At 42.3% G+C, this 22,500-nt stretch overlaps 1 protein-coding gene across 1 annotated transcript in view; it reads left to right on the top strand.

Moving 5' to 3' along the window:
- Ziz (dedicator of cytokinesis protein Ziz) overlaps positions 1–22,500 on the top strand; it is a 573,699-nt gene that overhangs the window by 131,130 nt on the left and 420,069 nt on the right. Inside the window, exons 3-4 of the mRNA XM_068386849.1 lie at positions 17,313–17,429; positions 17,732–17,904. Of these exons, the coding sequence (XP_068242950.1) occupies positions 17,313–17,429; positions 17,732–17,904 (290 nt within the window). The remainder of the gene's footprint in view (positions 1–17,312; positions 17,430–17,731; positions 17,905–22,500) is intronic.

Raw genomic sequence — 22,500 nt, 5'->3', positions numbered from 1 at the left:
CTCAAAGGCCCTACACCTCCTTTGGTCCCGGGACTTGAGATCTCCCCCTTACACCCCGAGGAGGAAGCATGGCGGAGAACCGTGGAGGGGGAGGTTCAAACCTCCTCTCCAAAGATGCTATCCAGGCTCTGCCCCCAGAACAGCTGGGCTTCTTCAGTCGACTATTCCTGGTGGAAAAGGACTCAGGTTGGTGGCGACCAGTGATAGACCTCTGGGCCCTCAACCGTTTCATTGCCAAGATCACATTCAAGATGGAAATGGCCAGAATGGCCCTAGCAGCCATAGGGAAGGGGACTTTATGCTATCCCATTGCACCCGTCCAGCAGGAAGTACCTCAAGTTCAAGTGGGGAGAAAAAGTCTTCAGTTCCGCACTCTGTGCTTCTGTCTGTCGACCGCTTCTCAGGTCCTTACGAGAATCTTTTCCCTGGTTTCCGAGTGGGCCCCCAAGAGAGGAATAAGAGTGTTGAGATACCTCGACGACTGGTTGCTCCAACCAGAATCCAGGGAGCAGTTGTCAGAACAAGGGGACAAATTAGTGGTATTCTGTGCAGAACTAGGGGTAGAATTGAAGTGGGAGAAGTCGAAACCTTCCCCCACCACGAGTGTACCTGGGAAAGGAAATTTGCTCCATGCAGGTAAAGGCCTTCCCGACAAGGGAGAGGATCGGCAACTTGTAGAGCATAGCGGAACCCTTCACCAGGGGGTAGCCGGCGTCGCTGAAGGAGTGGCAAAGACTGATAGGGCACCTGGTGTCTCTGGAGAAACTGGAGCCCAGGGTGAGGCTGATGTTGCGACCAGCCCAGTGGGACCTAAAAGGAGATTCAGGCTCTGGCAAGGCTGCTCCCATCTACAAAGAAACCCCCGTCCCAGTCAACCAGGGAGGCCCTCCGGTGGTGGCTGGACCCAAGGAACAAGCGAGCAGGAGTCTCACTGCTAGACTCTCCCCCGGAACTACTTCTGTTTACGGATGCATCCAGGGGGGGATGGCGAGCCCATCTTCTGGACAGGATGGCCGAGGGCCTCTGGTCCCCGGAAGAGAAATCCATCCACATAAACGAGCTCAAGCTGAAGAGGTCCAAAAAGCTCTCCATGTCCTTGAGGACTTTAGTGGGAAGGAAGGTGGCCCTGATGAGCGATAATGCCACTGTAGCCGCAGACGTTAGGAAACAGGGCGGCCTGCGATCCCATGGCATCCACAACCTGACAGTAGACATCTTTTCCTTGGCCGAGGACAATGCCATCTCCCTGATGGCCAGCTATATTCCGGGGAAACGGAATGTGGTCGAGGCCATTAGTCTTTTTCTGCTTATTCTTTCCATTGTTTGTGTGTGTTGGCTTCTTCCTGCGGCCATGCATACCTGCCCTAGCCCTGAGGGACACACCTGCAGTACCTTTATGTGTGCTGAGGACATGGATCCTCATAGCCTTTACCCTGTCTGCAGGTGCCAACGTTTTGTGACGGGGATGTGACTGGGTAGGAGAAGGTTGTGACTCAAAGACAGGATGAAAGCAACTGAGTGAGTTTATTGTAGAATACTCTCCTTTATATACAAAATTTCAAAGCAACAAGAATTTTCATGTTCAAAAATCGACACTGTTACAGAGGAGAAAAGCAGACATGATTTTTCAGGTTCTTTTTAGTGCAAAGGGAGAGCGAAGATACAAGCACAAAATGAACTATGTACGATTGGGTGACACACGGTTGGTACATGGCTCCCCCCCTAAAAATGACATACTGAAAATGTTAATAGAGCGCCCTGAATCTGGAGAGGTAGTAGTAAAAAACTGCGCCGATTAGCGGCAGTGAGTGGCTGTAGAAGTCGTTGGTTGGGGCGTGAGCGAGTGGTGGATGATGGGTGGCTTTGTCGCTGCTCCGGTTCGTCACGGGGTAGGCATGTATGTCCTACGGCATTCATAGGCGTGTGTGTCCTACGGCATTCATAGGCGTGTGTGTCCTACGGCATTCATAGGCGTGTGTGTCCTACGGCATTCATAGGCGAGTGTGTCCTACGGCATTCATAGGCCTATGACATTCATAGGCGTGTGTGTCCTACGGCATTCACATCAGCTTCGGTTGAAGTGGAATAAGTGTCCTCTTCGTCAGGAGTGGAGGCGTTGATGGAGGTTTTGAAGGTCATGAAGTGGCTGTCCATAAGGGCATCAGCTTTGGTCATCAAGTCCTTTATGGGTAAACTATCGACATCGGGTATGGCAGTGCATACAGGTTTGGGTAAACGGCTTACCCCAAGGGCATGAAGTAGGTTCACCTCACGAGGAGAGCCGTGTGCGGCAGGTTGTAGGTGAGTGACACTGGTCATTTTCCTGAGGGGAGCGAAGCCCTTTGGTCCCCCAATGGTTGTTGAGAGAGCTGAAAATGCTTTGCTATACGGGCGGCTGGCGACGGCGAGTACTGCTGCAGAAGGTATGCGTTGACGGCGTCATAGTAACGGTGAGAGGCGGTGGGGGGGGGGGTGGAGGCGGTAGGAGCAAGTCACTCCGGGGTCACCAATGTGACGTGGTGAGAGAAAGGTTGTGACTCAAAGGCAGGATGAAAGCAACTGATTGAGTTTATTGTAGAACACTCTCCTTTATATACAAAATCTCAAAGCAACAAGAATTTTCATGTTCAAAAATCGACACTGTTGCAGAAGAGAAAAGCAAACATCATTTTTCAGGTTCTTTTTAGTGCGAGGGAAGAGCGAAGATACAAGCACAAAATGAACTATGTACGATTGTGTGACACACGGTTGGTACATGGCTCCCCCCCTAAAAATGACATACTGAAAATGTTAAATAGGGCACCCTGAATCTGGAGAGGTAGTAGTAAAAAACTGCGCCGATTAGCGGCAGTGAGTGGCTGTAGAAGTCGTTGGTTGGGGCGCGAGCGAGTGGTGGATGATGGGTGGCTTTGTCGCCGCTCCGTCTCGTCACGGGGTAGGCGTGTATGTCCTACGGCATTCATAGGCGTGTGTGTCCTACGGCATTCATAGGCGTGTGTGTCCTACGGCATTCATAGGCGTGTGTGTCCTACGGCATTCATAGTCGAGTGTGTCCTACGGCATTCATAGGCCTATGGCATTCATAGGCGTGTGTGTCCTACGGCATTCACATCAGCTTCGGTTGAAGTTGAATAGGTGTCCTCTTCGTCAGGAGTGGAGGCGTTGATGGAGATTTTGAAGGTCATGAAGTGGCTGTCCATAAGGGCGTCAGCTTTGGTCATCAAGTCCTTTATGGGTAAACTATCGACATCGGGTATGGCAGCGCATACAGGTTTGGGTAAACGGCTTACCCCAAGGGCATGAAGTAGGTTCACCTCACGAGGAGAGCCGTGTGCGGCAGGTTGTAGGTGAGTGACACTGGTCATTTTCCCGACGGGAGCGAAGCCCTTTGGTCCCCCAACGGTTGTTGAGAGAGCTGAAAAAGCTTTGCTATACGGGCGGCTGGCGACAGCGAGTACTGCTGCAGAAGGTATGCGTTGACGGCGTCATAGTAACGGTGAGAGGCGGTGGGTGGGGGGGGGGGGGGTGGAGGCGGAAGGAGCAAGTCACTCCGGGGTGACCAATGTGACGAAGGAGGGAGAAAAGCAGACATGATTTTTCAGGTTCTTTTCAGTGCGAGGGGAGAGCGAAGATACAAGCACAAAATGAACTATATACGATCATGTGACACATGGTTGGTACAGTGTGATGAGTTAAACAAGTGTAATGAGTGTTGGGAGTGGTCGGCCTCCGAGTGGGAAAGGTTTGAGTGACGGCGCAAGACATCTAACCAGGACTTTTCTCCTCTGAAGGTTACTTTGAAGTAGAAGAGACCCAAGGCTTCTTCTACTTCCTGACCTTTTTCGAAGTTCCTGTTCATTCGGTTTCCTCCGTGGGACTGTCGAGCAGTAGCACAGGCTGCTTAACTCCTGGACAACCTTGGTCCTTGAGAGACTGTGTCGCTTCTCCTAGCGAAGTGGCCCCGCCTCTCCCCCGTGGGGGTTCCATGTCACTTTCTCCTTTGTTTTGGGTTTGGCCATCCTTGGGGTGACTGGGTCCGACCTCCAAGGAGGCCCCGCTGTAGCTGCTCCCCGGGGTGCTGGTTTGTAGCTTTCATCAACTTTGGAGGCAGACCCTTTGGCCTTTGTCGACGCTGTAGTGTCATAGGACTTGTCTACTGTCCTGCTGGCAGACATTCCTGCCTCTTCTGCTTCTTCCACTATTGCAGGACACTGTGTTTCCCCCATTGCTGACCATCCTTCCGGTGGAAGGGAGCAAAGTCCTAGGCATGTCTCTCCTGTGAGTGTTTCTCTCTTCCCAGGGAGTTCGCTCTTAGAGACTCATCTCCAGAGGACTGCTGCTGCTGCTGATGGTCAGCTCGGTTATCCACCTGCCCCCATGGGGCATCATTGTGGTCGTCAACCCAGTTATGCTCGCCCTCCTCGTCGTCTTAGAGGTGCTCCTTCACCATCATTGAAGAAACGCCTCTTTGGCTCACCAGCTTCGTCCACGCAGCCCTCCTCTGAGGAGGAGCCTTCTCGTCTGACGTCTCCTGGTTCCCAACCATTGCCTGCCTCCGGACCTTCTCCTGCCGACTCTGCTGTTCGTCATCAAATTCCTGTTCATGAATCCCCGCCAAAGGATTGCTCGTGACCCCTTTCGGAGGATGTTTGTCCTTCTGAAGGGCACATCCTGTCGCAGCCTTCGTTTCTCTGAATACCTACTTGCTGACCTTCTGCTCGTCTGTCTTCCACTCAGTCTCCTGTTTCTCGATATCCTACCACTCGTCGATCCCCTACTCGTCAATCGCCTGCTCGTCATGATGACCTTGATCTTCGTTCGTCTGCTGACCGCATTCCAAAATGTTGCTCTCCAACCCATCGTGCCTTTATGCTTCACCACCGTTCCGCAAAGCAACTTGTCATGTTGGAACGGCATTCGCCCAGCTGTGTTCCTGCTTCCCATCGCCCAACCTCTCGTAAAACACCTACAGAGGTTTCTGCAGTAAGCGGTCATCATCGCTCTCCCAAGTGTCACTGTTCGCTGTGTCAGCATTCACCTAAGTATGAACATTTGCCGCGTCAGCGCTCGCCCGCGGGTCAGCAATCTGTGGTGCACCAACACCCTCCAACTCGTTAACCGTCACCTCTGCATCAGCGTTCGCCTATGAGTCAGCCCTCATCAGTTCGCCAATGCTTGCCAGCTTGTCAACGATCACCAGCACGTTAACACTGGCCAACTCGTCAACGATCGCCAGTTCATCAGTGTTCTTTTATTCTCCGACGCTCTCCACTGCAGAAGCATTCTCCATTGAGGCAACACAAAGACGTTCATCAATGTGGAGGGATTCACCGATGCTTCAGCAACCTAGGTTTGCTTAATGATCAGAACCGAAGGCAAGAGACAGGCCTCCAAGACACAGGTAGTTGATCACAGAGTAGAAGAGCAGGAGCGGAAAGGTAGGTTATTGTCCTCCAGATCATTGGTCCTCTCTTTGAGGAAGGGCAGAGTTCCTCTGCACATGTCACCATCGCCCCATTCCCCTCCCTGCAAATGCATAACAGTGCTACTTTTGGGGAAGAAGGGAAAGGGCATTCTAGGGGAATTTAAGATACCAAAGTTACTGGCCCCCAAGGCGAACCCACATAAGCCTTCAGCACCAGACAAGACTCCTCAAAAGGAGTCTTCATCTTCCTTCCCTTCAGGGGATCTTTCAGACAGCAAGGCGAACCCACATAAGCCTTCAGCACCAGACAAGACTCCTCAAAGGGAGTCTTCATCTTCCTTCCCTTCAGGGGATCTTTCAGACAGCACCAGTGTCAGCAGACTGCTTTGGTTTAGAGCTATTGACAGGGTAGTGATGCAGGCTTTTGGACTTGGCCTTTCAGTCTGCACCTCAGAAGCCTCTGAGAACCTCCAGCAATCTTCGGTTCCGGCAGACAAACGGCAAGGGACCAAGGCTGTCTCCTCCCTGAAGAGGAAAAGAGGAGTTCCTGAGATTGATTCTTTGTCGAGGGTAAAGCTGACTCCAGTTAGGCCGTCGAGAAAAGGTTGAACCTCTCAGGTTCTCCTTCTCCCACTCTCTTGACTCTTTGTCACCACTGCCAAGGGAGTCATGTGTTTAGCCCACTCCAGTCTCCCCCCTACCACTTTTAGAGGAGGACTTGCCCTTTGACAGTACTGTCATGTCTTCAGAGGTTTCTAGGAAGTCCAGACCATCCATGCTGGAAGCCTATCTTCTTTCGTGTAAGGAGAGTAAGGACTCCAAGACGATGCCTAATTCCTCTTTGAAGACCTCCGGACCCGCAGAACGGTTCAGGACAGTCAGCCACCCTAAAGACAACTGCGACCCACTCTGAGATGAGCTCCCAGTAGTAGATGGTGGAGATTTTGCTGCCAGCCTCGTTTCAGAAGGAGAACAGGAGTCAGAACATGCCATCCGGTTCATTCTGACTTTGCTGAGGGCCCTCAACGGCTTGTCTGACCCAGAGATGGCTCCTCAGGAGGGCAAAGACACAGTCTTAGACTGTGTCGGCACTCAAAAGCCCACAAAGTTCAGTGCAGCACTTTTCAGGGGCTGAAAAGTGCCCGACGTAAGATTGCCACCCATCTCTCCGAATTCTTCTCCTCCCTTCGTTCAGGTTCATGCGCCAAGCTCCTCTAACCTCCTTGTGTTCAGCAAAGGAGGTATTACGAGGTCTTTGACAAGCCTCGACCAGCTTCTCTTCTTCATCACTCTCTGGAAGAACTGACAAAAGTGGTCTCTCTGGAAAAACTCTCTGGCCCTCAAGTTACATTCTCGGCAGCAGAGATCCTTAACCAGGAAAAGGTCGTGAAGTATGCCATGCAGGTTACTTCGTAACTAGATCTATGGCTAGGATCCTCGGGATTCATGGTACGGACTGAGGACTTTTCCAAAGAAAGTACCAAGAAAGCAGTGGAAACCACCTTCCTCTTGGGTACCTGGACCAATGAGTTCCTGGCCCACCAAGTGGTGCACTTGTGGGCCAACACCATCTTACAGCGCAGCGACTCGGTATCTGAGAGGTTCCATCACCAAGTCCCTAATGCCAAGATTGCAAGGCTCAGGAACTCCTCTCTAGAGGGTTCCTCTTTGTTCGAACTATGTAGGACTCTCTCCTACATAGGGTCTTAACATCCCAGCCCTACAGACCACCAGCTCCTCCGCAGCCCAACCAACCCAAAGCCTCGACAAGCAAATTGGCAGCCAAGAAAGAGTTGTTGAAGAAGTCCTTTCCATTCAAGGACAAGAAAGGCTCCAAGTCCTCCAGGGGAGGAAAACATACTAGAGGGAGCGGCAGTGGGTGCAAACGCCCTGCTTGTCCACCAGTAGGGGGATGCTGCCAGGCTGCTGGGACAGGTGGAAGCAGCTCGGTGCTGATCCCTGGACAGTCTCCCCGATTTGTTTAGGGTATCCAATGACAATAGAATCCTTGTGATGGGATCAGCAAAGGGGCTAGCCCTTTGGGCAGAAGTCCAGACTATGTTGGAGAAGGACGCTCTCCAGGAGATCCTCAACGACTCCCCCGACTTCTTAAGTCAACTCTTTCTTGTGAAAAAGGCGTCTGGAGGCTGGAAACTAGTCATCGACCTCTCGGCTCTGAACAAGTTTGTCAAACAGATTTCGTTCAGCATGGAGACGGTAGACATGGTCAGACAAGTGGTAAGACCTCAGGACTTCATGTTCACACTGGACCTAAAGGACGCCTACTTCCCGATCCCAATCCATCCGTCTTTAAGGCAGTATCTAAGATTCCGCTTAGACACCAGGAAATACCAGTTCAGGGTACTGTACTTCAGTCTCTCCACAGCACCCCAACTCTTTACCAGAGTGTTCGTCCTAGTATCATCCTGGGCTCACAGGATTGGTATCTGAACAACTGTTTGATCCTAGCATACTCGGTGGCAACCCTTCATCAGTACTGAGACAAACTTCTGAGGCTTTGCTAAGATCTGGGGATCATGTTAAACCTCGAGAAATCTTCCCTACTTCCCCTCAGAGATTGGTATACTACCTGGGAATGATTTTAGACACCAATCTCCACAAAGCCTTCCCATCAGACTACAGGATAATAAGACTTTTTCTGAGACAAAAAGAACTCCCAGCCCAGAAGTGGCTATGTCTATTGGGATACCTATCATCCCTGGCCCATCTAGTTCACAATGCTGGTCCCAGGATTCGATCTCTTCAGTGGCGACTGATGTCCAATTAGAATCAGGTTTTTGATTCCCAAACATTCTGATCCTCATGGGGCCAGAAAAACTGACAGACTTCGAATGATTTGTGGCAGATGAGAACCTGCGGAATGTGTAGATCTTCTCATCCTCCCCTGGACTGATGTTTTTTCCAACGTATCAAAAGAAGGGTGGGGTCCCACGTTCTGCACCAAATGGTCTCAGACCTTTGGTCAGAGTCTAAAAAGTATCTCCACAAATCTCATAAAGATGAAGGCCATCTTCCTGGACCTTCAACAATTCCATCAGTTCTGGTGGGCTACTCAGTGGTGGTGATTAGCGACAACACCACAATTGTGGCTTACATCAACAAGCAAGTAGGTACTTTTTCACAGCCCTTATCCCATCTAGCAGTAGAAATACTGAATGGGCTGAAGTCCACTCTGTACAGCTATCAGCCCGCTTCATTCCAGGCAAGAGGAATGTGCTCGCCGACAATCTGAGCAGACATCTAAGATAGTGGATACCAAATGGTCCTTGGATCATCTAGTAGCCAACAAAGTCCTGGCTTTGTGGGGTTCTCTGATTGTGGATCTGTTTGCACTTGTCCAGCACTAAAGGCTCCTGCTGTACTGCTCCCCAGTCCCAGACCCCCAAGGCTCTCTAGCAAGTTGCATTCCAACAATGGTGGGACAACATCAACCTTTACACCTTTCCCCTGTTCTGTCCGATGTGAAGGGTACACAACAAGGCTAGAACATCGAACATTGGTCAACCTTTCAATGACTCTCTTAGGTTCGCTATGGCATCATGTGAAATGGTTCCCGTATCTTCTGCAGCTCCTGACGGATCCACCAAGAGAACTACCTCCCCGACACTATCTGCTCAGACAACCACACGTCATCATCTACCACAAAGCCGTAGCTTTGCTTCAACTTCACGCCTGGAGACTATCCAGCATCTTCTCACTCAGAGAGGATTTTCATAAGTTGGAAAAGGATGTTTGCATATATGCAGAAGTCCTCAGCAGCAGTCTACCAGTTAAAGCAGAACATTTTTTGTGGTTAGTGTGTGGAAGGTGCGTCTCTCCACTCAATGCTATTATTCCAGCAATAGCGGAGTTCTTCGTGTATTTTCGGCAGGAGATGCTCTTTTCAGTTTCGGTAGTGAAAGACTATCGCTCAGCCGTGAGCCTCTCCCTCAAACTGAAAGAAATTGACATCTCCTCATCGCTAGAACTTTCCTTACTCATACAGAGTTACGAACTTACCTGTCCTCAGTCGGAAGCAAGACCTCCCCTTTGGAACGTGGTTCGAGTTTTCGGGTATCTAAAGTGGCCCCCCAACGAACTATTACGCTAGGAAACACACTGCCACCTGACTTTGAAGACGGTGTTCCTGCACGCCTTGGCTTTGGCCAAACGATTCACTGAAGTACATGGTCCCTTCTACGACATCGCCAATTAAAGGGGATGGGGAGAGGTAACGTACAGCTTCGTCTCTGAGTTTGTTGCCAAGACTCAGAATCTAGGGGTGATGGATCCCAGATTTGACTCCTTTCGGATAACAAGTCGCTGCTCTGTAAGTGACAACCCAGATCATCTGTTACTTTGCCCAGTAAGAAGAAGTTCGAGGCTCTCTCTTAAGAGAACAGCAGCAGCCTGTCCCCAAGTGCCTTCACTTTTCGTCAGCACCATGAGGAACAATGGGAGGATCACCAAAAACACCATAGGTATCTGGACAACTGGCTGATCCTAGCAGACTCGGTGGCAACCCTTCCTCAGCACTGAGACATTGACGCAGAGCTCACGATATTAGGGGCATAGCTATGTCTCTGTCCTTCAGAAGAAATCACTCCGTGATGCAGGTTTTACAAGTCTGGGTGTGGAAGTGCCAGACGACTTTCAGAGCTCATTGCCTGCAAGATGTGACCCACAGGAGACTTGATATGTTCTCTATCGGTCATGTGGTTGCTGCACAACATCTAGTTTAGTACCTCAATCTCCTTATTGGACAAGTAGCAGAAGGTTGAGGGAACTGTTACCCGGTTTTGTATGCGTGAAAGAAAAGGAATGACTGGCTCTTTTTCTTTTCTTCATCCTCCCCTCTCTTTGGGAAAGCATTAGGCTGGGTTCTATGTGCAAGCTGGCCTCAATCACTGCATTAGGTCAATACTGTTACCCCAGCGTGGTTGTATTGGAAAAGCTTTGGTCATCTCAGTTGTGTCCTACAAAGACTCGGAATAACTTTTAATTTGACAGTCATACTGCTAATATCTTAACGCAATGCTTGCGTAGGCCTTAGACCTTGCGTAGCAAGGTTTAGCAAAGTTTTAGGATCTCCTTATTTTTGGTTCTAACCTACTCATAAAAAGGAGACCCTGGGTATAGCCAAAAAGCCAGATTGGCAGGGACATCCACCCTCCTAATGGGTGAGTCACCCCTATAAAAAGCGTGAGTTTGTATTCCAGTTACGGAACAAATGACAAATTTGGAAATAATTTGTATTATTCCAAATGATACAAACCTTTAGCTATTTGTACAAACTTACCACCGACCCTGTTCCCCATGAAGTCCTACCTCCAAGAAAAGTGAAGCACAGTCACAGTGTAAGGGGTAGCTAGCTACACCCCACCCCCACCCTCCTCTAACGACCAGGATGGTTGGTTAACCCTTGCTAAATTGTAAGGGCTCATCCTTTCAGCTTCGCCGAAAGTAATACCCCTATAGATAGCTAAACCTTTCTATATTTGTCATGTAACAATAAACTTCAAAATAAAATTTAAAAGTTAGATTTTAAGGATTTTGGATTTAGAATGAAATTTATAAGTAGTTTATTTAGTGTTATAAATGGTTCAGTATTTTATTAGGGAAATGATGTAAAATTAAGTTTCTACATTACGATGTTATACAATTATTCTAATAAAACCTAAGGTATAATAAGTGGATTACATGAAAATAACGGAGTGGGTTGTTTGTGGTGTTAGGTGACTGCATGTAGGCAGTGGTTAGTTCGTTAGGAGAGCTAGACATCATTGACCCAAAGGTCACCAATTATACACAGATTTTCGCTCTGCTGGTATGTCTGTTACATATTACTTTATATATATATATATATATATATATATATATATATATATATATATATGAATATATATATATATATATATATATATATATATATATATATATATATATATATATATATATATATGTATATACATATATGTACCTATATACATATATATATAATATATATACATATATATATATATATATATATATATGTATATACATATATGTACCTATATACATATATATATATATATATATATATATATATATATATATATATATATATATATGTATATATATATGTATATATATATATATATATATATACATATATGTATATATATATATTCATATATATATATATATATATATATATATATATATATATATATATATATACATACACACATAGAGTATACATGCAAACACACACACACACACACACATATATATATATATATATATATATATATATATATGTATATACATATTTATTTATATATGAATATATAAATAAATAAATTATATATATATATATATATATATATATATATATGTGTGTGTGTGTGTGTGTATACAGTATATATATATATATATATATATATATATATATATATATATATATATATATATATAGATAGATAGATAGATATATACACTATACATATATTTATATATATATATTCATGTATATGTATATATATTCATATATATGTATATATATACATACATTATATATACATTATATATATATATATATATATATATATATATATTTATATAGGTATGTATATATATATTTATATATATGATATACATATATATATTATATATATGTATATAGGTACATATATGTATGTGTATATATATATATATATATATATATATATATATATATATATATATATATATATTGTATATATATACATAGCCCCCTGTGGCCACGGAGGCATAAAAACAATTAGAATAGCGCCAACGTATTCCTGCGTGTTGTAAGAGGCGACTAAAAGGGATGGGACGAGAAGGCTGGGAACCCCCTCTCGTATTATAATCCTGTGAGACATCAAAGAAGTGGAGCTGGGGGGAGAGTGACTGCTCCCCGCACCATAGTTTTGGGGTGTTTGAATGTGCGTGGATGTAGTACGATAGAGAGTAAAAGATGTAAGATTGGATGTATGTTTAGGAATAGAAGGATGGATATATTGGCTTTTTGTGAGACAAAGATAAAAGGGAAAGGTGAAGTGATGTTTGGTGAAATGTCTGGTAGAGTGTCTGGGATTGAAAGGGGAAAAGAGCAAGAGAAGGTGTGGCTTTATTGCTGAGTGAATGGATGACAGGTAAAGTAGTGGAATGGAAGGAGATATCATCTAGGTTAATGTGGGTAAGGGTTAGGTTGGGTAGGGAATGTTGGGCTTTTGTCAGTGCGTATGGACCAGGCTGTGAGAAAAGTGAAGAAGAGCGAAATGAGTTCTGGAATGAATTAACTAGGTGTATAGGAGGACTGGGTAGAAGGAATTATGTAGTTGTCATGGGTTACTTAAATGCTAGAGTGGGCGCTGGGGAGGTAGAAGGTGTCATTGGGAAGTATGGCGTACCAGGTGAAAATGAGTGGTGAGAGACTGGTAGATATATGTGTTGAGCAAGAGATGGTGATAAGTTTTAGCTTTTTCAAAAAGAGAGATAAAACAAGTATACATGGGTAAGAGTGGCAAATGGAAGAGTGGTAGAAAGGGCGTTTGTGATTATGTGTTGATAGCTAAAAGAATTTTTGGAAGATTGAAAGACGTGCACATGTTTAGGGGTATGGCTAACGGTATGTCTGATCATTTTTTGGTGGAAAGAAAATTAGTTGTAGCAAAAGAGTGGGGGAATAGAGTAGGTGGATGTAAAAGGGAGCTAGTGAGGGTTGAAGAGCTAATAAAACCGGGGGTAAAAAGTAAATATCAAGATAGGTTGAAAATGGCATATGACGAAGTGAAAGTAAGAGAAATGGGTAATTTACAGGAGGAGTGGAAGTTAGTAAAAGAAAATTTTGTTGGGATTGCAAGTGATGTGTGTGGCAAGAAGTTTGTTGGAGGCAGCATGAGGAAGGGCAGTGAATGGTGGAATGAAGGAGTGAAGGTAAAAGTGGAAGAGAAAAAGAGGGCTTTTGAAGAATGGCTGCAGAGTAATAGTGTAGAGAAGTATGAAAGATATAGAGAGAAAAATGTGGAAGCAAAGCGCAAAGTAAGTGAGGCAAAGAGGGTAGCTGACCTGAGGTGGGGTCAGGGATTGGGTCATTCATATGAAGAGAATAAGGAGAAGTTTTGGAAAGAAGTGAAGAGAGTAAGGAAGGCTGGTTCAAGAATTGAAGAGACAATAAAAGATGGAAATGGAAGGTTGATAAAAGGAGAGGAGGCAAGGAAAAGTTGGGCGGAATATTTTGAAAGTTTACTGAATGTTGAGGATAATAGGGAGGCAGATATAATTGCTGTTGCAGGTGTTGAGGTGCCGGTGATGGGAGATGAGAATGAGAGAGAGATTACAAGAGAGGAAGTGAGGAGAGGACTAGATGAAATGAGAGTAGGAAAATCATCTGGTATGGAAGGTGTGAGAGCTGAGATGTTGAAGGAAGGGGGTGTGACTGTACTTGAATGGTTGGTGAGATTGTTTAATATGTGTTTTGTGTTGTCAATGGTACCAGTAGATTGGGTTTGTGCGTGTATTGTACCACTATATAAGGGTAAGAGAGATGTGCATGGGTGTTGTAATTCCAGGGGTATTAGTTTGTTGAGTGTGGTGGGATAAATGTATGGTAGAGTACTGATTAATAGGATTAAGGATAAAACAGAGAATGCAATCTTAGAAGTACAGGGTGGTTTTAGAAGAGGTAGGGGTTGTATGAATCAGATTTTTACAGTTAGGCAGATTTGCAAGAAATATTTAGCAAAAGGTAAGGAGGTGTATGTTGCGTTTATGGACCTGGAGAAAGCGTATGATAGAGTTGATAGGGAAGCAATATGGAATGTGATGAGGTTATATGGAGTTGGTGGAAGGTTGTTGCAAGCAGTGAAAAGTTTCTACAAAGGTAGTAAAGCATGTGTTAGGATAGGAAATGAAGTGAGCAATTGGTTTCCGATGAGAGTGGGGCTGAGACAGGGATGTGTGATGTTGCCGTGGTTGTTTAACTTGTATGTTGATGGAGTGGTGAGAGAGGTGAATGCTCGAGTGCTTGGACGAGGGTTGAAACTGGTAGACGAGAATGACCATGAATGAGAGGTAAATCAGTTGTTGTTTGCGGATGATACTGTACTGGTTACAGACGCGGAAGAGAAGCTTGGCCGATTAGTGACAGAATTTGGAAGGGTGTGTGAGAGAAGGAAGTTGAGAGTTAATGAGGGTAAGAGTAAGGTTATGAGATGTACGGGAAGGGAGGGTGGTGCGAGGTTGAATGTCATGTTGAATGTTAAATGGAGAATTACTTGATGAGGTGGATCAGTTTAAGTACTTGGGGTCAGTTGTTGCAGCAAATGGTGGAGTGGAAGCAGATGTACGTCAGAGAGTGAATGAAGGATTCAAAATGTTGGAGGCAGTTAAGGGAGGTTTAAAAAATAGAGGGTTGGGCATGAATGTAAAGAGAGTTCTGTATGAGAAAATGATTGTACCAACTGTGATGTATGGATCGGAGTTGTGGGGAATGAAAGTGACGGAGAGACAGAAATTGAATGTGTTTGAGATGAAGTGTCTAAAGAGTGAGGCTGGTGTATCTCGAGTAGATAGGGTTAGGAATGAAGTAGTGAGGGTGAGAACGGGTGTAAGAAATGAGTTAGCAGCTAGAGTGGATATGAATGTGTTGAGGTGGTTTGACCATGTTGAGAGAATGGAAAATGGCTGTCTGCTAAAGAAGGTGATGAATGCAAGAGTTGATGGGAGAAGTACAAGAGGAAGGCCAAGGTTTGGGTGGATGGATGGAGTGAAGGAAGCTCTGGGTGATAGGAGGATAGATGTGAGAGAGGCAATAGAGCGTGCTAGAAAGTGGAATGAATGGCGAGCGATTGTGACGCAGTTCCGGTAGGCTCTGCTGCTTCCTCCGGTGCCTTGGAAGACCGCGAAGGCAACAGCAGTAGGGGATTCAGCATTATGAAGCTCCATCCGTGGTGGATAATGTGGGAGGGTGGACTGTGGCACCCCTAGCAGTACCAGCCGAACTCTGTTCAGTCCCCTGTCAGGCTGGGAGGAACGTAGAGAGGAGAGGTCCCCTTTTCTGTTTCATTTGCTTGATGTTGGCGACCCCCAAGATTGGGGGAAGTGCCTTGGTATATGTATGTATGTATATATATATATATATATATATATATATATATATATATATATATATATATATATTTATATATATATATATATATATATATATATACATATATATATATATATATATATATATATATGTATATATATGTATATATATATATATATATATATATATATATATATATATATATATATATATATATATATACATAGGTATAGGTATGTATATATATATATTCATATATAATATATGTATATATATTATATATATATAAAATGTATATAGGTATGTATATATATATAAATATACATATAAATATATATATATATATATATATATATATATATATATATATGTATGTATGTGTACATATAGGTATGCTTATATATATTTAAGTATGTTTATATATGCGTATATATATATATGTATATATATATATATATATATATATATATATATATATATATATATATATATATTGTTATTATTATTATCATTATTATTACTTGCTTAGTTACATTCCTTGTTGGAAAAACAGGATGCTATAAGCCCAAAAGTCCAGGGGCTCCAACAGGGAAAATAGCCCCGTGAAGGAAGGAAACAAGGAAAAATAAAGTATTTTAAGAACAGTAACAATATTAAAAGAAATCTTTCCTATGTAAACTATAAAAATTTAAAAAACAAGAGGAAGAGAAATAAGATAGAATAATTGCGCACGAGTGTACTCTCAAACAAGAGAACTCTAGCTTAAGACAGTGGAAGACCATGTCATGGTGACTATGGCAATACCCAAGACTAGAGAACAATGGTTTGATTTTGGAGTGTCCTCCTCCTAGTAGAGTTGCTTTCCATAGCTAAAGAGTATCTTCTACCCTTACTTAGAGGAAAGTGGCCACTGAACAATGATAGTGCAGTAACCCCCTTGGGTGAAGAATAATTGTTTGGTAATATATCTTTTGCATATATATATATATACGTATATATATATATATATATATATATATATATATATATATATATATATATATATATATATATATATATATATATGTGCAAACTAACCACAAGAACCACAGGGACACTGAAAATATGAAATATAATTTCAAGACTTGACTACTTTCGTGATACTGTCCTCAGTCCTCTGAAGAAGTATCACGAAACTAGTCTGGACTTCTTCTTATCCTTCATATTTTCCTTTTCGCGGAGATTCTCGTGGTTCTTTTGCATCTAAGTATCACGTTTCCCTGTGATTTTTACGCATGTATTTATATATATATATATATATATATATATATATATATATATATGTGTGTATATTTATATATATATATATATATGTGTGTGTGTATATTTATATATATATATATATATATATATATATATATATATATATATATATATATATATATATATATATAATATATATATATATATATATGGATTTATGTATGTCTAGTTAATATATTTGCAATATAATGTACAGTAAATATATACATCCATATAGTAAATTTTTTGCAATTTTTTCATAAGTTGTACTGGTTATAGACGCTTTTGTTCTTGCTTAGTGCACACTTTTTTATTTACGTTTTAATTTTCATTTAGCTATTTCAGTGAAGAAAATATTGTTGTGCACATGTAGGCCAAGCTTTCAAATAGTTTGAATTTTTTCGAAGCTTAGTCATTTTTACCAATTATAGTAATGAAATTCACTTCCTTTTTGCAGTATTTTTCATTCATAGCTGAATTTTTTATTTAACCTCTGTGAATTTTCAGGTCAAACCTCGGCTGGCAGACCCCATTGACTTTGAAGAGTTTGCTTCGAAGAACAAAGTGATGTTAAACAACGACCCCTTACGGGAACTTCTTATATACCCTCCAGATGACATATCGGTTAGTATAGGTTTCATATTTGTCAAGGAATAATTCTCCAATTTACACTTTTTTTTTTCTTTACGACGATGTGTTCAATGAATGTGGACATTGTTGTTTGTCAAAGTGTGATTATGTATTTAATTTTGTTTCGACGATGTGATCAATGAATGTGGACATTGTTGTTTGTCAAAGTGTGATTATGTATTTAATTTTGTTTCGACGATGTGATCAATGAATGTGAACATTGTTGTTTGTCAAAGTGTGATTATGTATTTAATTTGCCATATCTTGTTAACTTAGACTGGTTACCATATTTTCAGCATTCTGTTGCACCTAGAGTCACTAGAACCTTGCAATCTTTAGCAGCTGTGCATCTTAAAGAAGATGTAACTGATCCCCTTGTTCAACAGTGCTTGAGAACTTACTCTCAAGACCTCACAACTATTACCCATAAATATTTGCCATACTCAGGATCTTACATTCATCTCCCAAGGTATGTAAAGCTGCATAATGACACTAGTGAAATTTATTTGTATTTTATATAAGAGAATTCAGTTTTTTAAGGTAAGGCACAAAGTAAAAATTCTACGAGATATGCTTGTACTGGTAATTTGATTGTTGATTGTATCTGATTGTATTCTGTGTTTGGATAGTGATAAAAGTACTAGCTTAACATCTGAAACAATTACTACGAGTGTTTTTTATGTTTAGTTTTATGAAAGGTTCAGATGTTAAAGTAATTGAGTTCTTGAATCCATCTGTTAGTGCCAGTCACCCAGGTACAATCACGTGCAAAGGTATCGCTACTCGTTTCACAATGTTTAGTTATCTCGTAAGGATAATAATAAAAAATACGTATATGGCAATTTTTTTCCCGGCAGGGAATTAATTCCGATCGTATCAAGCAAAATTCATAGAAAAGTTGCATTGCATCAATCATTATAGCCAATAAGAATATCGTGTTTTTATTTTATTCACTATCATTGATTGTTTAGTAATGACTTCCAATCTCCGTGACACGTAATTTTATGCAATTTCCTCACGAGTTATGAGGTCAAGTTTATAGTAAATCGAACTACCGGTAAATCTAAATCGTTGTCACCAGAATGATGTAATTTTGAAGGGCTTTGCCTCTAACATTTTAATATTTTTTTTTTTTGATAGAATTAATTATTTGAAAACAAATTCTTAGTGCTATTTTTTGTGACAAACAAACAAATACAGTGGAACCTCTGCACACGAACGTATCTACATCCGAATTTTCCAACATCCGAAGTAAAATTTGAGCAAATTTTTGACTCTACACCCGAATTTTATTTCGACACACAAAGTAAGCAATTTTCGTCGTACCGGTTGTATGGTTGTATCCGAATTTTTCGACACGCGAAGTACAATTTGAACACGTTCCGACTCTACACCCGAATGTTTTTTTCGACACCTGAAGTAAACAATACACGTACGCGTAGTCGGTGCTCAAAGCGCCTGAAGTGTTTTTTATTTCCGCCGATAGAAGGCAGCACATCGACCTCGGAGGGACGCTCAATTAGCGGGTCTTGGGTCAGTCCTCTGTTCTCGTCGGCTTCTTGCGGTTGTGCTCTGTGCGTTCTGCTATAAACTCTGTTTTAATCGTGATTTTTTACGTGCATCCTTTAACGGTAATTTACGTAAAGTATGGGTCCTAAAAGGCTTAGTTTTGCCAGTGGTAGTGGTAGTGGTGAGAAAAGGAAGAAGGAAATGCTTTCTTTAGAAATTAAGCAGGAAATTATTGAAAAACATGAGCGTTGCATCCGCGTGAGTGAACTTGCTAAACAGTATGGCCGTAATATGTCGACGATCTCGACAATCCTTAAATAGAAGGAAGCTATTAAAGCAGTGAAACCTTCTAAGGGGATCACTATAATTTCCAAACGCCGTACCCCTATCATAGAAGAGATGGAACGACTTTTACTAGTGTGGATTAAAGATAGAGAGATCGTTGGCGACACCATCACCGAGACCGTTATCTGCGAGAAGGCGCACGCCATCTTTACGGACTTGAAGGAGGAGAGCTCTGGGGGTGATGCTGGTGAGAGTTCAACCGAGCCTTCCTCAGATGATTTCAAGGCATCTCGTGGCTGGTTCGAGAAATTTAAGAAACGGTCCGGGATTCATTCAGTTGTTCGCCACGGAGAGGCTGCTAGTGCGGACACAAAGGCTGCAACTGACTTTGTCAAGAACTTCGAAAAGATCGTGCAGGAAGAAGGCTTCGTAGAGCAGCAGGTGTTTAATTGTGATGAAACCGGGCTGTTTTGGAAGAAGATGCCGAGTCGAATCTACATCACTGCCGAAGAGAAGAAATTGCCTGGGCATAAGCCAATGAAGGATCGGTTGACTCTTGCCTTATGTGCCAACGCTAGCGGGGACTTTAAAGTCAAGCCCTTACTGGTTAACCATTCAGAGAACCCTAGGGCCTTTAAAGCACACAACGTCGATAAGGATCAGCTTCATGTTTTCTGGCGATCCAACTTGAAGGCCTGGGTCACTAGGCAATTCTTTGTGCAATGGGTAAACCAAGTTTTCGGCCCTTCTGTGAAGAAGTATCTTCATGAGCAGAAATTACCTTTAAAGTGCCTGCTATGCCTTGACAATGCACCCGCTCACCCCCCCGGACTTGAAGATGATATCTTCAATGAATTTAAGTTCATAAAGGTGCTGTATCTTCCACCGAATACCACCTCTATCCTCCAGCCCATGAAGTCATCTCTAATTTTAAGAAGCTGTACACCAAGCACTTATTTAAGCAGTGCTTTAATGTCACGCAAAGCACCAACTTAACTTTGCGTGAATTTTGGAGGGGCCACTTCAACATCGTGCACTGCTTGAAGATCATAGATCAGGCTTGGGTGGGATTAACTCGACGGACCCTGAATTCCGCTTGGAAGAAGCTTTGGCCTGATGCTGTTGCTCCCCGAGATTTCGAGGGTTTTGACCCCGAACCTGATCCCTTGGTCGGTGCAGCGGAAGCCGTAGAGGAAATCGTCTCCCTTGGCAAGTCCATGGGTCTGGAGGTCAACGCAGATGACGTTACGGAACTCGTCGCCGAACATCACGACGAACTGACGACGGATGAGCTCAAGGAACTCCATGCTATGTTGGAGCACATGAGTGATGACGAGGAAGGGAGCGAGGAGGTAGAACATGTGTTAGGTTCGGCGCAAATAAAAGAGGTGTTAGGAAAATATCAAGACGTGGTCGACTTCATCGACAAATACCATCCAAAGAAATTGCAGGTTTGTCGTGTAGTTTCTCAATTCGATGATGTTTGCCTAACTCACTTTCGAAACATTCTGAAAAGCCGCACCAAGCAATTATCTATCGATGCTTTCTTTAAAAAAACTGCGAAGCGAACTCGAGATGAAGAGGATGTAAGTGAATCGAAGAAAACGGCAAAGAGTGAAGCGGAAGAAAGTGAAACACAGAAAACGGAAAAGAGTGAAGCAAAAGAAATTCTGTCAATTTTAAATATAGAGAGTGATAGTGATTAAAATTACGTAATCATCAAAAAGAAAAAAAGGAAATGTAAAAAAAAAAAATATAAAATATAAAAATAAAAAAAAATAAGCTAAGTTATGTTAAAGTTCACTTAGTGTAAGTTAGAATAAGTTACGGTAGTGTACGTTTATCGTAGTTAACCTCTCTACCTCCTCGCCGCCCGTCCGTCTCCTCTCTGCGTAGCAAGTTTCTAAGGTAAAGTGACGCTAAAAACCCGTTTCTTATTTATCATTTTTTGCTAATTCTTCTTATTTACATGTCTATTCTTCTTATTTACATGTCTATTCTTATTTACATGTCTATTATCTAATTTAGTGTTCATTATTCTCATGGGAAAATTATGTGTAGTAGTTTATTAAGAAGTTATCATAGGTTTTTGGGCTCAACCACGGATTTATCCTATTTCAATGTATTCTTATGGGAAAATTCGTTTCTACATCCGAACAATTTCTACATCCGAAGTTGGTTCTGGAACGGATTAAATTCGTATGTAGAGGTTCCACTGTATTAAGATTTTACATACATAGTGGCAGAAAAAGGATTCAACTTTTCAAAATGAGTGTGGGTGAAGTCAACTGAACAGTAATATGATAACTTTTCTACGATTGTCTCAGCAATACCAGCCATTTTTAAGTACCCTAGCTAAATGGGTACAATATTATTCAATATCATAAACCGAATAGTCAGTACAAGAGGAATCCGTGTTGAGTGTGGACGCATTTCACATAGTTTTTTTTCTCTCTCTCTCTCTCTCTCTCTCTCTCTCTCTCTCTCTCTCTCTCTCTCTCTCAAATATAGAATAGGATCATTAAATAGGTAAATTAAACAAGTAGGGTTGACAATAATTTATTCTATATCCTGAATAAAATATTGAAACAAAATTTATAACCTTTCAAACGTTAGTCTCTGCTCTATTGTTTGGTATTAGTTTAGGTTGTGAAGATTTTCTAATTCTTTAGAATATCAGACTGCAAACCTTGTAAAGCACTCAACATACTTTGAGTTGCACCCAAAATCTCCTCAACCTCATGGTTCTTGGGTGAAACAATTGGTACACAGTCTTGATATAGTTAGAAGTTAGGTGATTTTATTTAAGATATCATCAACCCCTCCATGGAAATTATCAGAGATATCTTTTTGTAAATATTTTATTGCCGTTAAAAAGAATATGACTGACCTAGAAGCCGTGTCTCTTTTTATGGAACATGTTGCAGAACATAGGGAATCAGCTTTTATATATACTAATAAGTCCAAATCTGATGCTACCATTGGATTTAGAGTATATAGTAGTTCTTTTAATTGTAGAGGTGCACTTCCTCTAACAGCTTTCATATTTACTACCGAACTGTATGGCATACAAATCACTATTGATGAAATAGCGTTGGAGGAGGAGGAGGAGGGTAATTTTATCATTGTTAGTGATGGAAGGAGCGTCCTTCAAGCTTTAGAAGTTTTTAATGCTAGTAACCTTTCAGTTTTAAAGATTTTATAATCACTTTATGTTATTGGACTGTGAGGTAAAACACTTCGATTTTGCTTGGTTCCAGCACACACAGTA

The sequence above is a fragment of the Palaemon carinicauda genome, chromosome 1, assembly GCF_036898095.1.
Source record: "Palaemon carinicauda isolate YSFRI2023 chromosome 1, ASM3689809v2, whole genome shotgun sequence".
In the NCBI taxonomy this organism is placed as follows: Eukaryota; Metazoa; Arthropoda; class Malacostraca; order Decapoda; family Palaemonidae; genus Palaemon; species Palaemon carinicauda.
The sequence above is the reverse complement of the archived record's forward strand: the minus strand, read 5'-3'. Positions and strand labels throughout refer to the sequence as shown.